General features: G+C 45.8%; 1 protein-coding gene across 2 annotated transcripts; it reads left to right on the forward strand.

Annotated features, from left to right (window-relative positions):
* The first annotated feature begins 763 nt into the window (after positions 1 to 763).
* Positions 764 to 22,181, forward strand: RBX1 (ring-box 1). Of its 2 annotated transcripts, XM_031005543.2 has the most exons (5): positions 764 to 1,187; positions 3,279 to 3,357; positions 13,754 to 13,824; positions 17,489 to 17,574; positions 21,993 to 22,181. In XM_031005543.2, the coding sequence occupies exons 1-5, from the start codon at positions 1,110 to 1,112 to the stop codon at positions 22,003 to 22,005; spliced, it is 327 nt and encodes a 108-aa protein (XP_030861403.1). In that variant the 5' UTR covers positions 764 to 1,109; the 3' UTR covers positions 22,006 to 22,181. The 2 variants fall into 2 exon arrangements, with proteins under 2 accessions (XP_030861403.1, XP_055230707.1); XM_055374732.1 differs by lacking the exon at positions 17,489 to 17,574 and having other exon boundaries at positions 814 to 1,187.
* Positions 22,182 to 25,903: the final 3,722 nt, after the last annotated feature.

Below are 25,903 nucleotides of genomic sequence, written 5' to 3' on the forward strand. Positions count from 1 at the left end.
TCAGGAGTTCGGGACCAGCCTGGCTAACGTGGTGAAACCCCGTTTCTACTAAAAATACAAAAAATTAGCCGGGCGTGGTGGCGGGCGCCTGTAATCTCAGCTACTCGGGAGGCTGAGGCAGGAGAATCGCTTGAATCCGGGAGGCGGAGGTTGCAGTGGGCCGAAATCGCGCCATTACACTCCAGCCTGGGAAACAAGAGTTAAAAAAGAATGCCTCACAAAAATTCAAGAAATACAGCGACTGCAGATGGGTCGGTTTCACTACAGCACAAGCAGCGGAAAAAGGACACAGATCGGGGAGAAATCACCCTACAAAGATGACAACTGAGGAATGCGGAGTGGGGACTGACACACGTTACGGTGAAACCGTGCACCACGACCAAAGGCGGTCCTAGGACTGCGACTATGCGGGCGCAGAGGCCACCCCCTAGGCTTGGCGGGCGAGTAAAGGCAGGGCTGGGGGCCTGCTCAGTGTGGCCTTAGGGAGGAACTTCGGGGGTCTCCTCTCTCCCCATCGAATCCCTGAGCAGTTCCCGAACAGAAATCGGAGACCAGACGGTGCCTGGGCCTCAGCCCTCCCACGGGGACTGCACCTTGGGCCTGGCTCGGAAGCGGGTCAGAGTCTGCGAAAGACCAGCGAGGACTCTTGGGTTTCGGGGCAGGCCGCGGGCGCCCACCCCCGCCAGCACCGGGAGCCGCGCGACGACTCGGCGAGCCCGGCAGGCAGGACAGGACTGCGGCGCAGGTCTGGCTCAGGCGGAGGAAGCAGCCGCCGCCCCAGCTGACGGAGTGCGGCCGGGGGCTTCCCAGAGGAGGCGACGACGTCGAGCCCTTTCGAACGTTTCCACCCGGCTAGCTCACGTAGCCTCGGCCCCGCCCGGCCCCGCCCCACCCACTCCGGCCACCGCCCCCTCCCCGGCCTACACTTCGCGGGTGGGGCGACCTGCGACAGCCCCTTTAAGAGGCGTGGTCACGTGCTCCGCCCCCACCTCCGCCTCGCGCGCCAGTAAGGGGTGGGGTGCGGGAGGAGGTGCCGGGGCGGTGGGGGGAGCGAAGTGTGCGCTGCTGCGCAGGCGCGGTGGTCGGACGACAGACCGTGTGTTTCCAAAATGGCGGCAGCGATGGATGTGGATACCCCGAGCGGCACCAACAGCGGCGCGGGCAAGAAGCGCTTTGAAGTGAAAAAGGTTGGGTCTCGCCAGCGCCTTCCTCAGGGAAGCTAGAGAGGCGCGGATCTGGCTGGCAGGCCCGAGGATGGTCGAGGCGCGGAGTAAAGGGTTTCATTTCAGGGCGTTCCTGGGACCGGGTACCACGAAAGGAAGCCGGGGGGCGGGTCTTAGACTTGATCGGCGTGACGGCGGCCCACTGTTGGGGGAAGTGTTGGTTTCGCTGTGAGGCTAAGGGGCCAATCACAGAGCTGCTTATTGAGATACGCGGGGTTGCGACTTGGCGGCGGGAGCCAAGCGCTTGAGCTGTCACTGGAGTGGTTGAGAGGTGGGGGAAGGACAGGGTAGGGTAGGGTGGGGTGGGGTGGGTGGAATGGGGAGTCAAAGCGAATGCGGCGGTGGAGGATGGGGCAGTGCGGCGAAAGCCTGGAACCTGAGGTCCTACCGCATTAGAGGCCTCTGAGGAGCCCCCTTGGTGATCTTGCTCCGCCCCTTTTTGAAGCTTGGGGTCCTCTCACTTGGAGGGGTCCTCTCCCTTGGAGGGATCCTCGCTGAACCGAGGCCTCACACCGCCTGGTTAGAGTCTGGAGTGTAATGCTTGGCTCTTCTGAGACGTCTGTTGGCTTTTCACACAACCACCCCACTCTTGGGTTCTCTGTCACGTCCAGAATCTCCCCCTTCCAAAATAATAATAAAAAGCATGGTGGAACTTGTTAAGAAAATCCGAGCCCAAATCCTGTGGCAATTAGGGAGGGTTGAGTACTAGTCGCGAAAGACTTGGTAAGCATGGGAACGCAAAAATGGAACGTGTCTTTTTGCATGAAATGCCTTTTAGTGGTTTGCCACAGTTTGGGAGAACAGTATCGATTCCCACCTAACATGAAAGCTGTTCAAAATGGAGATTCTAAAATAGGGAAGATATTCCTAGAACATCTGGCTAAACACTGACAGTATCCCCCGTCCTAGTGCTTTTTGGTGTCTCACTGTGGCCACTGCTGCTCAGTTACAGCCAGCAGCCATATTGAAAAATAATAGAAGTAGGGGCTTTTCCTCCACCTTGAAGCTGTGATGTGAAAAGTGGTAAAGAAGTTACTAGGCACTGAGAATGGGGTTTGAAAGCGATGAAGGTTTGGGAGTATTTGTAATTGAGGAAGCCAGAGTTGAATGAATGAAATGCCACTTTTAGTTAAACTCTTACTGGAATTATTATCTTAATAGAAGAGTCTAAACATATAAAAGTTGAGATCAGTTTATTTTATGGTAAGAATCAAACAAAATTCTAGTGAATTGTAGAATTTGTTATGAAGTAATCTAAGATTTAAGTGATGACCTTGTTCTGTGTACTGACATGGGTATTTAATTATCCAGCTTATCCCATGATTACCCATTTTATGATCCAGTCATTATCTTAGTTCATTCTGTTCCCTAGCTTTCACTTCATTGCTCATGCTTCCAGAGCTGCCTGGTAGAGCAGATACTTATTCAGATTTTGAGCTCTTCTGCAACTGCCACCAAAACCTGCACAGAAATTCAAGTTTGTGCCTTTTTTTTTTTTTTTTTTTTTTTGAGATGGAGTCTCACTCTGTCGCCCAGGCTGGAGTGCAGTGGCACGATCTCGGCTCACTGCAACCTCCGTCCCCCAGATTCAGGCGATTCTCCTGCCTCAGCTTCCCAAATAGCTGGTATTATAGACACCCGCCACCAGGCCTGGCTAATTTTTGTATTTTTAGTAAAGATAGGGTTTTGCCATGTTGGCCAGGCTGGTCTTGAACTCCTGACCTCAGTGATCCACCCGCCTAGGCCTCCCAAAATGCTAGGACAATAGGCGTGAGCCACTGCACCCGGCCAGACTAAATTATTTTAAACTATAGGAAACAAATTAAAAGATGACATTAATTTCTGTGTTCATATACTCAGCCTTTTGGAGAATAGCACATACGTGTAGTCTACTGTTGTCTTTGGTATAATAAGATTAACGTAATATCCAGAAACTTTTGTTTGGTGGTTCCCTGTGGCCAAAGAGATGATAACTGCAGCTGCAGCCTGAGGTCCTAAAGAGTGTGTGTGTGTGTTACAAGCAGAATGCACTGTTCCCTCTTTTTGTCTTTGCAGTGGAATGCAGTAGCCCTCTGGGCCTGGGATATTGTGGTTGATAACTGTGCCATCTGCAGGAACCACATTATGGATCTTTGTAAGTAATTGGAGGAGGATGGGAGGAAGTTGAGAAGGTTGCAGAGATTGTGGCTATCTTGATGTGACTGATTTTCTTCTTCACACGAGGAGATAACAAGCCTACTCTGAGCACTCGGTCTTCTGTATCTAGTCTGTTGGTGTGTTTGAAATAGAGTAGTTTTTTTATGATGTCCTGGAGGCATACCCAGCTCTCAGAATAAATCTACTCAATCTAAAGATGGCAGGGACACATTTAGAATTAATTGTGGACGACAGGCACTGTTGATTTTTCCTGCATATCTTCCATCTTGTACCTAGACTCAAAGGTAGAAATAGTGAAAGGAGGAAAATAAACTTTGAGCTAAAATATTCTGAGGCCAAGCGCAGTGGCTCATGCTTGTAATCCCAGCACTTTGGGAGGCCAAGGCGGGCGGATCATTTGAGGCCAGGAGTTGACCAACCTGACCAACATGGTGAAACCCTGTCTCTACTAAAAATACAAAAATTAGCTGGGCGTACTGGTGCATGTCTGTAATCCCAGCTACTTGGCAGGCTGAGGCAGGAGAATTGCTTGAACCTGGGAGGCGGAGGTGGCAGTGAGCCGAGATCACACCACTGCACTACAACCTGGGCGACACAGCAAGACTCAAAGTTTCAAAAAAAAAAAGTCTATCTGATCTAATTTTTGCTGGTCATTGTTTACAAAGGAAAGAAGCCTAAGGAGTGAGGATTTTGTATGTTAGGCCCAAACATAATAAAAAGGAAATCATGGCCAACATCTAAATAAATAATTAATTGCACTAAAGAAATTTCATTTAAATCTTCACATATTTTATTACATGTAGTGGTCAGCACATAGTAATCTGATTATAGTCTTTGATGGACTGATTTCCTGTCCTTACAGTAGAAGGGACAAGAATGTTGATCACACCAGGAACAGTTGAGGTTACTTTTTCATCCGGGAACTAAAATGATTTGTTACTGAGGCCAGAAATGGAGGAAAGAAACTTCAAGTTTCTAGAAATGGAATTATAGGAACTTATTTTTCAGATCACTCACCTGCCTTTACAACTTTGTCTTGAGTCACTCCTGCTCACTCTGTTAGTTTACCTGGATGCTTTTTTTTTTTTTTAACTGACCACGGTGGCCAAAGCAGCCATGGCCCCGGCCGGTTTTCCATTTTTTTTCCTTATTCTGAGATGGAGTCGCCCAGGTTGGAGTGCAGTGGCGTGATCTCAGCTCACTGCAACCTCCGCCTCCCGAGTTCCAGTGATTCTCCTGCCTCAGCCTCCTCAATAGCTGGGATTACAGGCACCTGCCACCACACCCAGCTAATTTTTGTATTTTTAGTACAGACACGGTTTCACCATGTTGGCCAGGCTGGTCTCGAACTCCTGACCTCAGGTGATCCGCGTGCCTCTGCCTCCCAAAGTGTTGGGATTACAAGCATAAGCCACCACGCCCGGCCTGCTTTTCCATTCTTAAGTGTCCATGCTCTATTTTAGAGCCCTTACATAGCCTAGTCTTTTTTGCCTAGAATATTCTTCACCTCTTCTCTTCCTTGGTTTTGTCTAACCCAGCACTGTCCAATCTGAATGTAAGCCAATACAAACACATATATAATTTTAAATTTTCTTTTTCCTTTTTTTTTTTTTTGTTTTTTTCAGAGACGGGATCTCGCTTTGTTGCCCAGGCTGGTCTCGAACTGGCTTCAAGTGATCCTCCCACTTTGGCCTTCCAAAATGTTGCGATTATAGGCGTGAGCCACTGTGGCTGGCCTGAAATTTTCTAGTATCCACATTCATAAAGTAAAAAGAAAATAAAAAGGTGAAATTAATGTATTTTATTTAACCTTTTATAGCCAAAATAGTTTTACTTCAACATGTAATTGATGTAAAAAAAAATGAGATATTTTACATTCTGTCTTTGTACCATCTTTGAAATTCTGTGTATTTTACACTTACAGCACATCTGGATTCAGACTAGCCACATTTCAAGTGCTCGGTAGTCACATGTGGTTAATAACTACTTTATTGTGCAATGTCAGACTAACCCATAGTTGAGCTTTAGATCTTATCTTAAACTTGCTCAGATGTTTTCAACTTGAAAAGCACGAATCAAATATTTTCTGTTGGAAAGCAGTCATGGCTTATACTGGTCATGTATTGCCCTTGGCTTCTTTGAGCTTTGACACTGTTTATCTCTTCACACTACAGCCAAGGAAGATCAGCACCTACCATAATGTTTAATATAGATGACGTGAACCCATCACAGAAAAACATATGCAGGGTTTCAAATGTGTTTGGGTGGGGTCTTTGATTACATGCTTGCCAGTTTCTCGGCCTTGCATTTTCACAAGGAGTTATACCCAGAGAAAATTTTACTTTCTTGGGACTCTGTTTTGAAAATAATTAATGATTTTTAATGATTTTATATAACTCTGATTTTTTTTTCTCTATATTTAAGTCAGTGTATATGTGTCTCTGGATATGAGAGAATGTACTTCTTAAAAGGACCACAGAAGACAAAGGCGGTCTATATTCTGTCTTAGAGTGAAATGCTTAAGACATCATATTAGGCTTTCAGTGGGATACCTGTTTTGTTTCATAATATATTTTGAATGTCAGATGAAGTAGGATATTGAAATCCTATAACAAAAACTTATGAAAGTATTTTCTAAGTCCTATCTTTTATTTATCCAATGAATATATCCTGAGCATCCTGGTAGGCACCAGGATAAAACAATGACAGATCGGGCAGGTCTTTACCTTTTTTTTTTTTTTTTTTTTTTTAAAGACAGAGTCTCTGTCACTCAGGCTGGAGTTCAAGTGATTCTCCTGCGTCAGCCTCCCAAGTAGCTGGGACTACAGGTGTGGGCCACCTCACCTGGCTAATTTTTTGTATTTTTATGACAGACATGGTTTCACCATGTTGGCCAGGCTGGTCTCAAACTCCTGACCTCAGGTGATCCGTTCGCCTTGGCCTCTCAAACCACTGGGATTACAGACATGACCCATTCAAACTCCTGGCCTCAAAAAAACCACCCCCCTTGGCCTCCCAAAGTGCTGGGATTATAGGTGTGAGCCACCACGTCCGACCTCAAGTCTTTACCTTTAAGAAACACACTCTTAGGCCAGGCGCGGTGGCTCACGCCTGTAATCCCAGCACTTTGGGAGGCCAAGGCGGGCAGATCACAAGGTCCGGAGATCGAGACTATCCTGGCTAACAAGGTGAAACCCCGTCTCCACTAAAAATACAAAAAATTAGCCGGGTGCGATGGCGAGCGCCTCTAGTCCCAGCTACTTGGGGGGCTAAGGCAGGAGAATGGCGTGAACCCAGGAGGCGGAGGTTGCAGTGAGCTGAGATCGCGCCATTGCACTCCAGCCTGGGTGATAGAGTGAGACTCCATTTCAACAACAACAAAAAAAAGAAACACACTCTTAGGCCGGGCGCGGTGGTTCATTCCCGTAATCCCAGCACTTTGGGAGGCTGAGGCGGGGGGATCATGAGGTCAGGAGATCGAGACCATCCTGGCCAACACAGTGAAACCCCATCTCTACTAAAAATACAAAATTAGCCGGGCGTGGTAGCACGCACCTGTAATCCCAGCTACATGGGAGGCTGAGGCAGGAGAATCACTTGAACCTGGGAGGCAGAGGTTGCAGTGAGCCAAGATCCTGCCATTGCACTCCATCCTGGACAAAAAGAGCAAAACTCTGTCTCAAAAAAAAAAAGACACTCTTGACCAGGTGAGGTGGGTCACACCTGTAAACCCAAGACTTTGGGTGGCTGAGGCAGGCAGATCGCTTGAGCCTAGGAGTTCAAGACCAGCCTGGGCAACATGGCGAAACCCTGTCTCTACAAAAAATTAGCCAGGCATGGTGGCTTACGCCTGTGGTCCCAGCTACTTGGGAGGCTGAGGTGGGAAGATCCCTTGAGCCCGGGAGGCAGAGGTGACAGTGAGTCAAGATTTCGCCACTGCACTCCAGCCTAGGTGAGAGAGTGAGACCCTATCTCAAAAAGAGAAACACCGTTTATTTTTTATTTTTATGTATTTTTTTGTTAGAGATAGGGTCTCACTCAAGTGCCCAGGCTGGAGCGCAGTGGCACAGTCATAGCTCACTGCAGCCTTGACCTGGGATCAAGCAGTCCTCCTACCTCAGCCTCTAAGTAGCTGGGACCACAGACGTGCACTACCACACCTAGCTAATTTTTTTTTTTTTTTGGAGGTGGAGTCTCACACTGTCACCCAGCTGGAGTGCAGTGGCATGATCTCGGCTCACTGCAGTCTCGACCTTCTGGGTTCAAACAATTCTCCTGCCTCAGCTTCCCGAGTAGCTGGGATTACAGGTACCTGCCACCACACCTGGCTAATTTTTTGTATTTTTAGTAGAAACGGGGTTTCACTATGTTGGCCAGGCTGGTCTCGAGCTCCTGACCTCGTGATCACACATCTCGGCCCCCAAAGTGCTGGGATTACAGGTGTGAGCCACCGCATCTAGCTGCTAATTTTTTAATTTTTTGTAGAGATTGGGTCTTGCTGTGTTGTCCAGGCTTGTCTTGAACTCCTAGACTCAAGCAATCCTCCTGCCTTGCCCTTCCAAAACACTGAGCTTACAGGTGTGAGCCACTGCCCCTGGCCACACACTTTTATTATAGACACTGAGGAGAAGTCTGAGTGCCATAACTTAAAAAAAAAAAAAAAGGATTTATATGGGAAAAGAACTTAGCAAGTAAAGAAAAAAATGGATTTATCATTTTTATAAAGACAATTTTTGTTAAAGATGAAAGTAAGAATCTAGATTTAGCAATGGCTGTATTTTAATAAATCTTGTCTGGACTTAAATGAGTAATTATATACATAGCTCTAAGTAAATAAGAATGATTATGGCTGTGCCCCAGTCGGATTCTGAAGACTTCCTCTTTTAAGTCCATATTGATTCTGCATGCCCTCCTGTACCTTTGTATTTATTTTATTTTACACTGTCTCCTTCCTTGGTTGTATTAAGGAGTTGCTGAAAAATCAAATATGCTAGGTTTTATTTTCTCTATTACCTCTGGTAATCTTATTCCTGATGATGGGGAATCTTCATCATCTTAGACCCAGCCTTGGCCCAGAAGATGTTAGTATCTACCTAAAACTACAGATCCATCAGTATTTTTGTTTGGTTTGGTTTGGTTTGTTTGAGACAGAGTCTTGCTCTGTTGCCTCGGCTGGAGTGCAGTGGCATGATCTCGGTGCACTGCAACCTCTGCCTCCCAGGTTCAAGCTATTCTCCTGCCTCAGCCTCCTGAGCAGCTGAGACTGCAGGTATGCACCAGCACGCCCAGCTAATTTTTGTATTTTTAGTAGAAACGGGGTTTCACCATGTTGGCCAGTCTGGTCTCTTTAACTCCTGACCTCGAGTGATCCACCCGGCTCGGCCTCCCAAAGTGCTGGGATTACAGGCGTGAGCCACCACGCCCGGCCCCGTCAGTGTTTTGAAAGTGTAATCTGTCTACTCTTGAGATGAAGCCACTGCTTCCTTAACAGTTCTTTGGTGGTACAGCGTTTTTATGAAAGCTTAAAGGTCCCCAAGCTTTATAAATCACATGATAGGCTTCTGCCTTGGCAGGGGTGTGGCATGAACCCGTTATGTGCCACTGTCAGCCTGTTCTGGGTTGACAGTGAACAGTTCCTGCCCATTTAAACTAACTGGACTCAACCCCTGTACTTACTCTGCAACAAAAGCTGGAAAACTTTTGTATTGAGCACATTTTACACTAATATTTAATCATTTTCCCTGCTATATCCCTTCTTATTTGGCACTCTAGATTGCAGTAATATCCCTCCTATACATTTTTGTTCTTTGTTAGGAATTGTGTAGTAAAGAATGAATCTGGCCAGGCGCGGTGGCTCACGCCTATAATCCCAGCACTTTGGGAGGCCAGGACGCATGGATCGCGTGAGGCCAGGAGTGCAAGACCAGCCTGGGCAACGTGGGGAAACCCCATGTCTACTAAAAATACAAAAAATTAGCCAGGCATGGTGGCGCATGCCTGTAGTCCCAGCTACTTGGGAGGCTGAGGCGGGAGAATCACTTGAACCTGGGAGACAGAGGTTGCAGTGAGCCAAGATTGCACCAGTGCCCTCCGGCCTGGGGGGACAAAGCTAGACTCTGTCTAAAAGAAAAAAAGGAATGAATCTTGGTCGGATGCAGTGGCTCACGCCTGTAATCTCAGCACCATGGGAGGCCGAGGCAGGCAGATCACTTGAGGTCAGGAGTTCAAGACTAGCCTGGCCAACATGGTGAAACCCCATCTCTACTAAAAATACAAAAAATTAGCTTGGTATGGTGGTGCACACCTCTAATCCCTGCTACTTGGGAGGCTGAGGTGGGAGAATAGCTGGAACCTGGGAGGTGGAGGTTGCAGTGTGGAGATTGTGCCACTGCCCTTCAGCCTGGGCAACAGAGCGAGACTCTGTCTAAAAAAAAAAAAGAATGAATCTGTATTTGTCCCGTATTTCTTCTATTTATAGAAATAGTTTTTGTTTGCTTGTTCAAGTACCAAGAGCCTAATTTGCACTTGGCATAGAAAGACCAGGTCCCTGCTCTGTGGGAGCTTTGAGTTGAGGGGGAAGGAGGGAGGTCAGGTATGTAAAGAGATACTCATAATTGATGTGTTAAGAGTGCCTGAAGGAGAGGAAAATGACTTAGGGTGGAAGAGTCAGGAAAAGCTTCAGTCAAGAAGTAGGGATTTAAGCTGGGTCTTGAAGGGTGGGGAGGACTTGAGAGTGATAGGAGGAGGAGCATGTTCCAGGTATGGCAGGGACGAAGGAAAGGACTCTACCATGAAGGGAGCCTGAAGGGTTCTTTAGGTTAGTAGTGCCATGGCCACAGTCAAAAGAAAGACCCAGATCAAATTTAAACACGATAATGTACCTGGAAGCAGTTTTGATTTTCACTTTAATAATTGTGGCTCTTATTTAGCTAATTTTATAATATGTAGTCTTCCTCTAAGTTAGAGGATCCAGCTTAAAGGACATCATATTTACTTTTCTCTGCCATTCTTTTAATTATAGTAGTGTATTCCAGTTTCAATAAGTTCTTAAATACACTGCATAGACCCTAGATCCCTTTTTTGTTTGTTTTTAAGATGGAGTCTCGCTCTTTCACCCAGGGTAGAGTGCAGTGGTGCGATCCCAGCTCACTGCAACCTCTGCCTCCCAGGTTCCAGCGATTCTCCTGCCTCAGCCTCTCTAGTAGCTGGGATTATAGTCATGCACCACCCACCACACCCGGCTAATTGTTTGTATTTTTAGAAGAGTCAGAGTTTCGCCTTGTTGGCCAGGCTGGTCTCGAACTCCTGACCTCAGATGATCTGCCTGCCTTGGCTTCCCAAAGTTCTGGGATTACAGAAATGAGCCACCACGCCTGGCCGAGCCACCGTGCCTGGCCTTTTTTTTTTTTTTTTTTTATACAAGGTTTTACTGTGTCACCTAGGCTGGAGTGCAGTGGTACGATCATGGTGCACTGCAGCCTCAAGTGCCTGTGCTCAAGCCATTCTCCTGCCTCAGCCTCCTTAGTAGCTGGGACCACAGGCATGTGCTACCACAACTGGCTAATTTTTTTATTTCTGGAGATGAGATGTTGCTGTGTTGCCCAGCCTGGTCTTGAATTCGTGGGCTAAAGTGATCCTGCTGTCTTGGCCTCCCAAAGTGCTGGGATTACAGGTGTGAGCGACTGTGCCTGACCCAATTCTTTATTTTTATTTTATTTCATTATTTTTATTTTTATTTTTTGAGACAGAGTCTCGCTCTGTTACCCAGGCTGGAGCGCAGTAGTGCAATCTCGGCTCACTGCAAGCTCCGCCTCCCAGGTTCACACCATTCTCCTGCCTCAGCCTCCTGAGTAGCTGGGACTACAGGTGCCCGCCACCACGCTTGGCTAATTTTTTAATATTTTTAGTAGAGACCATGTTAGCCAGGATGGTCTCGATCTCCTGACCTCGTGATCCACCCGCGTCAGCCTCCCAAAACGCTGGGATTATAGGCGTGAGCCACCGGGCCTGGCCCCAATTCTTTATTTTTATCAGTTGGCAAACCAAGTTACTCTGTAGTGTGAATCTGGCTAGCAAAAGTAAGTGCTTTGCTTTCTGTGTGTGTGTGTGTGTGTCAGTCTTACTCTGTCACCCAGGCTGGAATGCAGTGGTGTGATCTCGGCTCACTGCAGCCTCTGCCTCCTGGGTTCAAGTGATTCTCCTGCCTCAGCCTCCTGAGTAGCTGTGATTACAGATATCCACGACCATGCCTGGCTAATTTTTGCCTTCTTAGTAGAGAGGGGGTTTTGCCATGTTTACCAGGCTGGTCTCGAACCCTGACATCAAGTGATCCGCCAGCCTTGTCCTTCCAAAGCGTTGGGATTGCAGGCGTGAGCCACTACTCCTAGCCTTTTTTGGTTTGTTTGTTTGTTTTTTGTTTGTTTGTTTGTTTTTTGAGACAGAGTCTTGCTCTTTTGCCCAGGCTGGAGTACAGTGGTGTGCAACTTCGGCTCACTGCAACCTCTGCCCCTTGGGTTCAAGCAATTCTCCTACCTCAGCCTCCCAAGTAACTGGAATTGCAGACATGTACCACCATGCACCACTAACTTTTGTATTTTTAGTAGAGATTGGGTTTTGCCATGTTGGTCAGGCTGGTCTCGAATTCCTGACTTCAGCCTCTCATAGTGCTGGCATTACAGGTGTGAGCCAACATGCCTGGCCCACTTTCCACATTTTCGAAGAGTGAAAAGAAAAAAGTATTATCATGGTATCTCTTCCCCTAAAACCACACATGCCCATTAATATCTAGTTTTGTTTTTTTTTAATAGTTTTACTTTTTTTTTTTTTTTTTTTTTTGAGACAGAGTCTCACTGTGTCACCCAGGCTGGAGTGCAGTGGTGCAGTCTTGGCTCACTGCAACGTCTGCCTCCCGGATTCAAGCAATTCTTCTGCCTCAGCCTCCTGAGTAGCTGGGACTACAGGCGCCCACCACCACACACGCCTGGCTAATTTTTATTTATTTATTTATTTTTATTTTTATTTATTTATTTTTTGAGATGGAGTCTTGCGATGTCGCCCAGGCTCCAGTGCAGTGGTGCAATCTTGGCTCACTGCAAGCTTTGCCTCCTGGGTTCAAGCAATTCTCCTGCCTCAGCCTCCTGAGTAGCTGGGACTACAGGCACCCGCCACCACACCCAGCTAATTTTTTTTTTTTTTTTTTTTTTTGGTAGAGACGGGGTTTCACCATGTTGGCCAGGATGGTCTCAAAGTCCTGACCTCATGATCTGCCTGCCTCGGCCTCCCAAAGTGCTGAGATTACAGGAGTGAGCCATCGCGCCCGGCCTACTCCCGGCTAGTTTTTCGTATTTTTAGTAGAGACAGGTTTCACCATGTTGGGTGGGCTAGTCTTGAACTCCTGACCTTGTGATCCGCCTGCCTCAGCCTCCCAAAGTGCTGGGATTACAGGTGTGAGCCACCGTGCCCAGCCATAGTTTTACTATTTTTCACCTGTAGTAGTTTGAAGTAATTCTCCCCTATTAAATAGCTTCTCCTGAAGCTTTTTATTCTTCAGAAGGGAGACTCCATTTAGTTACTATGATCAGAGAAAGCAAGTTATGCATTAGTAATTCTTGTTCTGTGAATATTTATCCCCAGTTGTGCTTTACCCATCAGATCTTGATCTCAGTCAAGAACTCATTGCAGGCCGGGTGCGGTGGCTCACGCCTGTAATCCCAGCACTTTGGGAGGCTGAGGTGGGCGGATCACCTGAGGTCAGGAGTTTGAGACCAGCCTGGCCAACACGGAGAAACCCCATCTCTACTAAAAATACAAAATTAGCCGGGCATGGTGGTGTGCGCCTGTTAATTCCAGCTACTTGGGAGTCTGAGACACGAGAATCGCTTGAACTCGGGGGGCGGAGGTTGCAGTGAGCCAAGATTGCGCTATTGCACTTCAGCCTGGGCAACAAGAGGGAAACTCCATCTCAAAAGGAAAAAAACTCAGTCTGGGCAACATGGTGAAACTCCATCTCTACAAAAAATACAAACAATTAGCTGGTGTGGTGGCACGCACCTGTAGTCCCAGCTACTCAGGAGGCTGAGGGAGAATCACCTAAGCCCAGGAAGTCAAGGCTGCAGTGAGCCATGCTCATGCCACTGCACTGTAGCCTGGGCAACGGGAGTGAGATGTGCATTTCCCATTTGTTACTCTTTTTAAACAAGGATAGGAAATCGTCAGAAAGCATACTGTTACCTCTATCTTCTCTGTTCTTCCTTTCCCACATTCATTAAAAAACAATTATGGCTAATTAACCACTTGAGAATTGTTTTGGCTGCTATAGATTGAAACGTTGCTGCTCCCAAGGTCCAGTGATCCTGTTGCTCTTGTTCCCACAGGCATAGAATGTCAAGCTAACCAGGCGTCCGCTACTTCAGAAGAGTGTACTGTCGCATGGGGAGTCTGTAACGTAAGGAAGCATCTTTACCTGTCAGCATGGCTTGTAAACATATTTCACTTTTCCTGCTTTGCTAGTCTTGAAAATAACTAGGGAAAAAAATGACTAGTCCACCTTTCTCCCAAAAGGTATACAAATAGTAAAAAAGATTTTAAATCATAATACTATTCACCTGTTACAGGGTAAAAATTACAGTTACTGCAAAGAGGCACTTATTTGTCTTAATTATAAAGTGGACCCAATTTTGTTAGCAGTATTTTGGGGCTTCATCTATGGGAATTGCCTTCAAAACCTACATGCACCCTTTGGAATATTCTCTTGGTAGAACTTTGTACCTTTGAAACAGACTTTTTTAAAGACCAGGTGTCTAATGGAACTAAGTTTGATGAGTAAATTGAGTGTTCAAGTCTCTGTGTATGTGTGTTTTAAGTGTGGCGTATGTACTGAGATAAGATTATTTTTTAACATGGCTTATGCCAGAAATGTTTTGTGTAGTTTTGTTGGACTGAATGGCCTTCCAAGAGTGTGACAGCTGTGAAGGATAACAAATATCAAATATGTTAGTTCTAGCATGTGTTAAAAATTCATTCTTTAAGCTATAAAGTCCCAGTCACATGAGCTAAAATTGTCTTGTCAGGACCTCCTGTGTCATGGGGACAGAATACCCACAGTTCCCAGCATGACACAGGGATAAGAGATTCTAGAGTCAGACCACCATTCCCTGTCTTTGTGACTTACTTGCTAAGTGACGTTAGGCAAGGCATTTAACATCTCTAATCCTGGGTTCCCTCATGTAAAATGGGGCTGATAGTGGACCACATAAAATTGTAATCCGGATTAGATGATTTATGTTAAAATGTGATTAAACAACTCCCAGCACATAGTAAGCACAAGTGCTTGTTAAAAAAAATCTAAATAGGCCGGGCGCGGTGGCTCACGCCTGTAATCCCAGCACTCTGGGAGGCCGAGGCGGGTGAATCATGAGGTCAGGAGATCGAGACCATCCTCGCTAACACGGTGAAACCCCGTCTCTACTAAAAATACAAAAAATTAGCTGGGTGCGGTGGCAGGCGCCTGTAGTCCCAGCTACTCGGGAGGCTGAGGCAGGAGAATGGTGTGAACCTGGGAGGCGGAGCTTGTAGTGAGCCGAGACCACACCACTGCACTCCAGCCTGGGTGACAAAGTGAGACTCTGTCTCAAAAAAAAAAAAAATCTAAATAAATACAGATTTGAGGTAGAGGTGTTACTGTGTAGATGGTGTTCTCAGTAGTTTTTCCTGTTGGGTTGCAACACTTTTTTCCTACCTACACTGGTTTGTTTTTTTGTTTTTTTGTTTTTTTTTTTGGGACGGATTCTCACTATGTGGCCCAGGCTGGAGCGCAGTAATGCAATCCTGGCTTACTGCAACCTTTACCTCCTGGGTTCAAGTGATTCTCCTGCTTCAGCCTTCCGAGTAGCTGGGATTACAGGTGTGTACCACCACACCCAGCTAATCTTTGTATTTTTAGTAGAGATGGGGTTTCGCCATGTTGGCCAGGCTGGTCTTAAACTCCTGAGCTTGGGGCGATCTGCCAGCCTCGGCCTCCCAAAGTGCTGGGATTACAGGCGTGAGCCACCGTGCCCAGCGCCTACCCACACTTTCGGGTACACCTTCTTCCATCTTTGTTGGGACCCTTTGGCCAGGCTCATAGTTGGCCATGGGGGAGCTTTAATCGTTCATGGGGATAAAGGAAGTATATTGGGCTTTTTGCCCTGTCTGGCATACAGACATATACTAAGAACCATGTTCCTTTATGTGGAAAGAAAAGAGAGTGAACATCCCCTTAAATTTGGCTAAGGAGAGATTCTCTCAGAGAGCCTGCCGTAGAAGAGAGCCAGCATGGTGTGGCAGAAGCCTCTGGATTAGTCCTGGGTTCTAGTTCTAGGTCTTCTACAAACCAGCTCCATGAATTAGGCAAGTCACTTGTCTGGGTTTCAGTTTCCTGTCTGTAAAATAAAGATAAAAATATCTGTCATGCTTGCCTGCCAGGGTTGATGTGAGGCCTCAAATGAGGTAATACATGTCAACATCTTCTGTAAACTGTCAAGTACTATAAATTTATCTTCTGTAAATTGTACTTTGACCGCTAAATATATCCATTAATACATCTTAGTAAATGTTCAGGGGTGCTGTCACCTCCCTGACACCTCCTTTACAGCCCCCTTTTCCCCAGCGCTTGGTATTCTCTGACTTAGTTGGGCTCTACCAGGACACTGTACTGCTGCAAAGTGCTCAGTGGGTGAGGTGGGAGAGGGAGAAGCTGTCGAATACCCTTCGGTGAGCCCGACCCCAACACCTGATGGTTAAGAAAAATGTCTCTGCTTTCTGCCTTTCGGAAATTTTTGCTTTTTCTCTTTTTCACAGTGAGTTATACAAGAGTCAGCGGAAAAGGGATCTTCCAAAAGGCTGTCACTCTAAGAGAATATTTGTCCTCTTGGGTATCCCTAGTGTACTAGCTGTGGATTCCACTCTTAGTTACTGAATTATATTTTTGTCTTTGTCAAAAGACATTTCACAAGATAATAATCCATATTATATAATCCCTTAAGTTCCATACATACTTTGGGAGACATACCGACCAGATTTCAGTTGTTATTAAATGAAGCTTGTAAAGCTTTTGTTGTTTTGTTAGGATGAGTATTTCTCCCCATGCCCCACCACAGTGCACCAATCACAGACGAAATGAAGGAAGCACTTGCTGCGTCTGTCCTAATACGCACATGAGCAGGGGGAGAAGTGCTCATTGCAGAAGCATTGTGATTAGCATCTGCATGTCATGAGCCCACGCCAAAAAACTGCATGCAGATTGTCCTTTTCCCAAATCTAAGCAGACTTCTAGCTCCCTGTCAGTTACCAGTGTTCTTGGTACTCTTGTCTTTTTACTTCTTGTCTTGATTATGAAATAAGCCTTTTGATGCTCTTTAGGCTGCTTGTGTGCCGTTTGTCCCTCATAAGAATACTTCCTTTTACCCCAATTTTCTTTTATCTCATTCCCTAAGACAAAGTCCCTCACCCATTAAAGGCATGTGAAGTACTGAGCTCTTGTAATATCAATATGTCTGTGAATAAATCTAGAAATAAAGTTTCTTTGACCAGAGCTGAGCTGGGTGTGGGGAGGTTGGGGAAGTGCCCATCTCAGTTCTGGGTAGGCGGCAGTGACCATGCACTTCTCTACCAAGGGCTGGGGAGAAGGCTCTGCTCCTACAGGTCGCATTCTCCAGGGGCAGGAGAGTGGGAGGGAAGCTAGAGACCAGGAATGGGGATATTTGAAATCTGCATTGATCAGGGGCCTCCTTTCCCAAAGAAAGTGGAAGTATCACCTTACAGGCTGAATGGGACCAAGGAGCCACATTCCATGTTCTCTTAAATAGAAGAGAGCTCAGTGCTGGCACATACTCCTGTGCTTCCTGAATGATTTCCTTTAGTAGTAATGACGTTTCTAACAAATGCTTTGTTGGAAATATCCTTGCATCTAACCAAGATATAATCAGTTGTTGAACTTTTGCCTCTCGTTGTCTTCTTTTCTCTTCTTGCCCACTGTATGTCACCCATGCCACTACCCTGTGGGACCTGTTGTCGCTCGATGGCTGAGCCTGCACAGAGTTATTTTTAATAAGATATATGTTTTCTTTCAGCATGCTTTTCACTTCCACTGCATCTCTCGCTGGCTCAAAACACGACAGGTGTGTCCATTGGACAACAGAGAGTGGGAATTTCAAAAGTAGGTATCTTTGGTTGTTTTGACGGGGCTTTTTGACTTGCCTCAGGCTGAAAGGAGCGTGGTCTTGGGGGATGGAGACATGATACATGCCTTGTTTTTTTTAAAACTAGTTTTTGGTTACTTAAGCTAGGACTTATCTATATGGAAAATGCACAAAGGATTAGCCAACATTAGACATTTGCATCCTAGGGTTTCCCAACCTTTTTTTTTTTTTTTTTTTTTGAGACAGAGTCTCGCTCTGTTGCCCAGGCTGGAGTGCAGTGGTGCTATCTTGGCTCACTGCAACCTCCACCTCCCAGATTCAAGCGATCCTCCCACCTCAGCCTAGCAAGTAGCTGGGATTACAAGTGTGTGCCACCATGCACAGCTAATTTTTGTATTTTTCGTAGAGATTGGGTTTCACCATGTTGGCCAGGCTGGTCTTGAACTCCTGATCTCAAATGATCTGCCTGCCTCGGTCTCCCAAAGTGCTGGGATTACAGGTGTGAGCCACCATGCCTGGCAGGTTTCCCAACCTTCTAGGGTCTGTGAAAGTAGAAAATGTGATAATCTATGAACTCTTAAATATTTCCAGAATTACATCCTAATGAGGCTCCATGGACTACCTAATGTCAGGTAGCTTTGGGCTAGACTTGTATCCACTTATCATATTTCACTGGTTTATCTCACACTGATTAATTCTGATATAGCATTTATGGCTATCCTGATTAGATTTTATTGTTAAATAAATAAAACATGACCTGGTAAACTTTTAAAAATTTAAATGGTTGAAAGGGTATACCACAAAATATGAATTTCCCACTGTAGGCCCCTGCTCCGGCTTGCTGGAGCTAGCCATCAGCAACAGGACAGCTTCTTAGGAGATTTTCTGACTATCTCTTATACGTCCCGGTATTTACATGGTTGTGTGTATATATATATATTTGTTAACATAAATGTGAGTATCCTATACAATAATTAACCTTTTTTTTTTCATTTTGTACATTTTGGAGATTTTCCATTTCCACAAATAACAAACTACCTCATTTCTAATGGTTGCAGAGTATTTCTTTATGTAAATGTACCTTAACTTTTTTCTTTTCTTTTTTTATTTGTTTGCATGTTTTTAACATTTTTTATATTTTTTAAAAAGTCAGTCCCTGGCCAGGCACGGTGGCTCACGCCTGTAATCCCAGCACTTTGGGAGGCCGAGGCAGGCGGATCACCTGAGGTTGGGTGTTCAAGACCAGCCTGGCCAACATGGAGAAACCCCATCTCTACTAAAAATACAAAATTAGCTGGGCGTGGGGGCACATACCTGTAATCCCAGCTACTTGGGAGGCTGAGGCAGGAGAATCACTTGAACCCAGGAGGTGAAGGTTGCAGTGGGCTGAGATCGCACCATCGCACTCCAACAAGAGCGAAACTCCATCTCAAAAAACAAAAAAGTCAGTCCCTATTGGTGGACATTTGTGTTTCCAGTTTTTCACTGATGCAAGCAATGTGAAGGGAGAAACATCCTTATACATGAAGCTTTGTGTAAATGTGTAGCTGTATCTGGAGCGGTAATTCCTAAAAGAGGAATTTATGGGTAAAGAGTATGGCTGGGCTTGGTGGCTCACACCTGTGATCCCAACACTTTAGGAGGCCAAGGTAGGCAGATTGCTTGAGTCCACTAGTTCGAGACCAGCCTGGTAACATGTTGAAACCCCATCTCTACCAAAAAATAGTAAATTAGGCCATGCCTGATGACTCATGCCTGTAATCCTAGCACTTTGGCAGGTCGAGGCAGGTGGATCATTTGAGGTCAGGAGTTTGAGACCAGCCTGGCCCACGTGATGAAACCCCGTCTCTACTTTAAAAAATACAAAAATTAGCTGGGCGGTAGTGGTGCATGCCTGGAATCCCAGTTACTCCAGAGGCTGAGGCAGGAGAATCACTTGAGCCTGGGAGGCAGAGGTTGCAGTGAGCAGAGATCATGCCACTGCACTCCAGCCTAGGTAATAGAGCCAATTTAAAAAAAAAAAAAAAAAAAAAAAGGCCAGGTGCAGTTGCTCACACCTGTAATCCTAGCACTTTAGGAGGCTGAGGCGGGTGGATCACCTGAGGTCAGGAGTTCAAGACCAGCCTGGCCAACATGGTGAAACCCCCTCTCTACTAAAAATACAAAAATTAGCCGGGCATGGTGGTGCCTATAATCCCAGCTACTCGGGAGGCTAAGGGAGGAGAATCATTGCTTGAACCCGGGAGCCCAGAGGTTGCAGTGAGCTGAGATCGCACCACATCAGCCAGGGCAAAAGAGCAAAACTTCGTCTCAAAAAAAAAAAAAGAATGTATATTTTTGTTTTTGATAAATAGTGTCAGGTTTTCCATTCCTAAGAATACACACTAATTTATACTCCCTCCAAACAGTGAAGCAGAACTCCCCTTTCTTCATTTCCTGCCAGTGCTTCATTATACAGTTTTTCCATCTTAGCCACTCTGATAGTTGACAATCAGTATTCGATTTTCATTTTTGAATTTTCAGTAAGGTTGGGCAATCGTTCCTGTTTTTATATCTCTTACGCTTTTCTGTGAACTGCTGTGTTTATCTTCGTGCACATTGCTTTATTTTGAATTATTGGTCATTTTCTTTACTGAATTTTTTATGGGAAAGGAGTTTCTTAATTTAAATATGTCTTTATTAGGCTATTCTTGGGTTTCAAAAACCAAAAAATAGGATTCTTTTGTTTGTGAAATGTTTAGAAATCCATTATTGGTGCAGTGATTTTGCCTTTAAATTCAATAATTTATTTTGGTAAAACATTTGGAAGTCTTATCAATGTGTATTCAGTTTTTAAGAAACCTGCCAAATACTCAGTATCTGAGTGGTACTGTTGGGCTCCCTTCAGCAAAATGTATGCTAAGTACCGTGTAAAATATAAAAACATTTGAGACGGTCCTTCCTGCCCTTGGAGCTTGCATTCTACAGGGAACCATAACAGGAATACATATCAAGGCAGAGGACTTTTCTGAGTTTTCAGGGGGCCTTTGTAATTGGCTCTGCCCTACAGCAGGCTCAAGGTTCCACTTTAGACCAGAATGGTCTCATTTTGCCAGTACATGTGCCCAGGGCTAAATCTAAGAATTGCGGGGGTATGAAGAATTCCTTATCTGGGGCTTTGACTGCCACTCTAACTGGTGACTTTCCCCGGTGGTAGTTATCAGTGCATTGGGAAGACAAATTCTTCAGCTTTCTTTAATCTGATAGGATTGTTCTACAGCCCATCTCACATGCTAGAGCCTAACCTATGTGGAATTTGGCGCAACAGCTTTTTAAAGACAATATTCAGGTAGATTTCTTATGAGAAGCTGTGATCCAGAGTTCCAGTGCCCTAGTTTCTATCCAAATAACAAATTATTTTAATCAGGTTAACTGCCTAAAAAGATCCAGGACAAAAGATAATAATGAGGGATCTTGTGTTCAAGAAATCTGTTTATATGTGGAAGAAATTCCTTGGCCTTGTTTATTTATTTTTATTTATATATATATTTTTTGAGACAGGGTCTCACTGTGTCACCTAGGCTGGAGTGCAGTGGTGTGATCTCAGTTCACTGCAACCTCCAACTCCCGAGTTGAAGCAGTTCTCTTGCCTCAGTCTCCTGAGTAGCTGGGATTACAGGCACCTGCCACCACGCCCAGCTAATTTTTGTATTTTTAGTAGAGACGGGGTTTCGCCATGTTGGCCAGGCTGGTTTTGAACTCCTGACCTCAGGTGATCTGCCCACCTCAGCCCCCCAAAGTGCTGGGATTACAGGGGTAAGCCACTGCACCCAGCCCCCTGTTAATTTTTATAATCTTCTTAGAGCCAAATTTTGGTTTCTGGGGAAAACAGAAACCTCCAAAATCCATGCCTAGCTTCTCTTCTCTTTGTATAGAGCTGAATGTAATCAGAGTTGTAATTGGAGCTGATGACAGATTTTGAAATTGAAGGCTGATCAATTGCTATTCTCATTATTAGCTTTACCCTAAACATGCCTGAGTACTGGAGTTCAGGTGAAAATAGGCCGCCATGATCAGGGCAGCCTGAAAGTTCAAACTGTCTGAGCCCCTGTTGGGAGTGAGCAGGCGGAGCTCCCTTTCACAACCACCAATGACTTTTCCCTCTCACCTCCTTAACACCACCAGGCAGCTACTGGCACCTGTCAGGTGGGCATGGTTGAATCAGAGGGAGAGCCTGTCCCTAAGAGGAGGCAGTAGGCAAGAAGTCCTGTAAGATGGGGAGGGGAAAGGGGAATCACAGCGACAGCCAAGCTAGTGTCAGTGTCGTCACCCAATCCTGGAGCACACTGTGATCACTTAGGTTCTAACTAAAGTTGCTTATGTGTTTAAGCAGGTTTTATGTCTCAAACAGGAAATTACCATGGAATTAATCAGAGTAATTTACTTTGTCTTTCAGGTATGGGCACTAGGAAAAGACTTCTTCCATCAAGCTTAATTGTTTTGTTATTCATTTAATGACTTTCCCTGCTGTTACCTAATTACAAATTGGATGGAACTGTGTTTTTTTCTGCTTTGTTTTTTCAGTTTGCTGTTTCTGTAGCCATATTGTATTCTGTGTCAAATAAAGTCCAGTTGGATTCTAGAACGGATGCTCTCTCTTGTGTATGTGAACAAAGTGAACATAAATGAAGAGTCTCCCCTTCCAAGGCTGAAAACTCAGCTTTCGAAAGTGAAATGTTTGTTCATCGGGGCCAGAGCAGGGTTGTCCTCTGAGCGCATCACTTAGTCACGAGGAATCCGACAGCTCAAGGCAGAGTGTGGATCGCCGGCTCCCGAAAACAGCAGTCAGCCCTTCTTTCTCCTCCTGTGTGACAGCAGTGGGCAGCGGAAAGAGGGAAGAATGTGGGATTCAGTCATCAAACCCAGTTCTGAGTCCTGGTTCCACAGCTTGGGTACTGATGGCAATCTTGGCAAAGTTGCCTCTCTACTCTGAACTTTCCTCTGTACTGTGGCCTTCTGAGGACTAAGTGGCATCGTGGGCACAGAGAGAAGCTTTGTAAAATGTAAAACCACTATACAAATGTGACCTTTGGTTGTGTATGACAGCAGTCTCCAACCTTTTTGCCACCAGGGATTGGTTTCATGGAAGACGATTTTTCCATGGACTGGGGGTGGGGCGGGGGTGTGCTTGGGGATTGTTTTGGAACTGTTCCACCTGAGATCATGAGGCATTAGACGGACCGCGCAACCTAGATCCCTCACATGCACGGTTCGCCAATAGGGTTGAAGCTCCTATGAGAATCTAACGCTGCCGCTGATCTGAGGCGGCAGAGCTCAGGCGGTAATGCTCGGTCACCACCCTGCTCACCTCTTGCTGTGCAGCTGGGTTCCTAGCAGGCCATGGACTGGCATCCACTCCGCAGCTCAAGGGTTAGGGAACTCTGGTGTATGACATGTTGCTTTCTCTTCTTAGCTTAGAAAAATAAAGATATATATAATCTTGGCTGGCAAAGGGACAATTTATGAACTCAAGTTAAAAATTGATATTGGTTGGGTGTGGTGGCTCACGCCTATAATCAGGCGATCACGAGGTGAGGAGTTCGAGATCAGCCTGACCAACATGGTGAAACCCCGTCTCTACTAAAAATACAAAAATTAGCCAGGTGTGGTGGTGTGCACCTGTAATCTGAGCTACTCAGGAGGCTGAGGCAGGAGAATCCCTTGAACCTGGGAGGCGGAGGTTGCAGTGAGCCGAGATTGCGCCATTGCTCTCCAGCCTGGGCAACAAGAGCGAAACTCCGTCTCAAAGAAAAAAAAAAAAAATCTTGGGAGATGGAAGGAATTGTCAGTTCTAATACTAATTCAATGGTTAATAATACAGACTTTTTAACTGAGAAGCAATATAGTTTGTTGGCAGTGGTTCTCAAAGTATCATCTGAGGATTCCTGACAAGGGGGTACCTGAAACCCTTTCAGGGGGTTCATGAACTGCAAGTCTATGTGGAAGTTTTTCTTTATACTCAACCAAAGCAGCATATCTAATGAAGAAACCGACTTAAGAATCCAGCGTCTTCTATTAAATCAGATGTAAAAGACATTAGCAAAAACACAAAAACAATGCTAGTCTCACATTTTTTTGTTTTAAAAAATAATTTTAATAAAAATATGCTCATAAGTGATGGGTTTTTATTCTTTTCAGTCTTTTTTTTAATTTCTGGGCTTTTTTTTTTTGTGGGGGGCGGGATTTGAGACATGGTCTTGCTCTGTCCCCAAGGCTGGAGTGCAGTGGTGAGATGACAGCTCACTGCAGCCCCAACCTGCTGAGTTCAAGTGATCCTCCAGCCTCAGCCTCCTAAGCAGCTGGGATTACATGCGTGCACCACCATACCCGGCTAATTTTTTTTGTTTGTTTGTTTGTTTTTTGAAAGTCTCGCTCTCGTCGCCCAGGCTGGAGTGCAGTGGCACCATCTTAGCTCACTGCAACCTCCTTCTCTCGGGTTCAAGCGATTCTTCTGCCTCAGCCTCCCAAGGAGCTGGGATTACAGGTGCATGCCACCACGCCTGGCTAATTTTTGTATTTTTATTAGCGACGAGGTTTCACCATGTTGGCCAGGCTAGCCTCAAACTCCTGACCTCAATCCACTCGCCTCAGCCTCCCAAAGTGCTGGGATTACAGGTGTGAGCCACCCCGCCAGGCCCCACACTGAGCTAATTTTTAAATTTTGTGTAGCATCTTGGCCGGGCATGGTAGCTCACACCTGTAATCCCAACACTTTGGGAGGTCAAGGATTGCTTGACTCCAAGAGTTCAAGACCAGCCTGGGCAACATGGTGAAACCCCATCTCCAAAAAATAGAAAAATTAGCTGTGTGTGGGGGCATGTACCTGTAGTCCCAGCTGCTGGGGAAGCTGAGGCAGGAAGGTTGCTTGTGCCCAGAAGGTGGAGGTTGCAGTGAGCCGAGATCCTGTCACTACACTTCAGCCTGGGCAACAAAGGGAGACACTGTCTCAAAAGAGAGTCTCACTATGTTCCCCAGGCTAATTTCTCAGTTCCGGTTTCCACTGTGGCAAATATTTGTAGATAAAACCCACATAAAACTCTTTGGAGTCCTCAGTTTTTAATATCATAGAAGGGTCCTGATACTAAAAAGTTTGAAAACCTTTATTTAGCTTAGTCATTAAGAACTTCGGCCAGGCGCGGTGGCTCACGCCTGTAATCCCAGCACTTTGGGAGGCTGAGGCGGGTGGATCACAAGGTCAGGAGATCGAGACCATCCTGGCCAACATGGTGAAACCCTGTCTCTACTAAAATACAAAAAATTAGCCGGGCATGGTGGTAGTCCCAGCTACTTGGGAGGCTGAGGCAGGGGAATCGCTTGAACCTGGGAGGTGGAGATTGCAGTGAGCCGAGATCGCGCCACTGCACTCCAGCCTGGAGACAGAGCGAGACTCTGTCTCAAAAAAAAACAAAAAAAAAAAACTTCAAAGTCTAACCTGGAACAAAACTGGCTCCCCCACTAAACTCACTAAACTACCACAGTACCTATTATGTAGCAAGCACTCAAATGGAGGCAGACGCTACTGTTCCTATTTGTATCATTTTGGGACTACCATCCTCAGCAGAAATTCCTTCTTTTAAACCCTTTCCAGGCAGCATTCAGACTGCATAAATACTTTCATTAATGAAGAACACATTGCTTTTTGCACAGATGACACATTACATATTTGCAGAATTCTGCTTGGGTTTTGATCAGAATTCTTTGTGTAAAGTACAGAAATCCAGCTTCTGCTTGGGCAAAAGGGAAATTTCTTGGAGGGCTATAGAGGTCTGCAATGCAACAGAAGAAAGGGCTGGAGACGCAGCTGGATCTAAGACTGAAGAGAACCAGGGAATCCATGCGGCTGGGATTCTCACTGCTTCTCTTTTTTATTTTTTTATTTTTATTTTTGGAGACAGAGTTTTGCTCTGTCACCCAGGCTGGAGTCCAGTGGCATGATCTCAGCTCACTGCAACCTCCACCTCCCAGGTTCAAGTGATTCTCCTGCCTCAACCTCCCGTGTGCCACCACGCCCAGCTAATTTTTGTATTTTTAGTAGAGGCGGGGTTTCCCCATGTTAGCCAGGCTGTTCTCGAACTCCTGACCTCAGGCGATCTGCCCGTCTCGGCCTCACAAAGTGCTGGGATTACAGGCGTGAGCCACCGCACCCGGCCCTCACTGCTTCTCTTTCACAGAGACCAGCTTCAGACATGACAGGAAAACAGTGGATGCCAAAGACTCTGCCACCTTTCCCACAGCTTCTGCCACAGGCAAGGGACCAACTCCAAGTTCTTTCCTTAAAAAATGAATTGGCTGGGCGCGGTGGCTCAC

Source organism: Gorilla gorilla, chromosome 23, assembly GCF_029281585.2.
Source record: "Gorilla gorilla gorilla isolate KB3781 chromosome 23, NHGRI_mGorGor1-v2.1_pri, whole genome shotgun sequence".
Lineage (NCBI taxonomy): Eukaryota > Metazoa > Chordata > Mammalia > Primates > Hominidae > Gorilla > Gorilla gorilla.

Bases quoted from the DNA above. Each gene is read 5' to 3' on its own strand.
- RBX1 (XM_031005543.2), top strand. From the start codon at position 1,110: ATGGCGGCAGCGATGGATGTGGATACCCCGAGCGGCACCAACAGCGGC. The intron at 1,188-3,278 runs GTTGGGTCTCGC...TTGTCTTTGCAG, and splicing joins AGCGCTTTGAAGTGAAAAAG to TGGAATGCAGTAGCCCTCTG. The intron at 3,358-13,753 runs GTAAGTAATTGG...TTGTTCCCACAG, and splicing joins GAACCACATTATGGATCTTT to GCATAGAATGTCAAGCTAAC.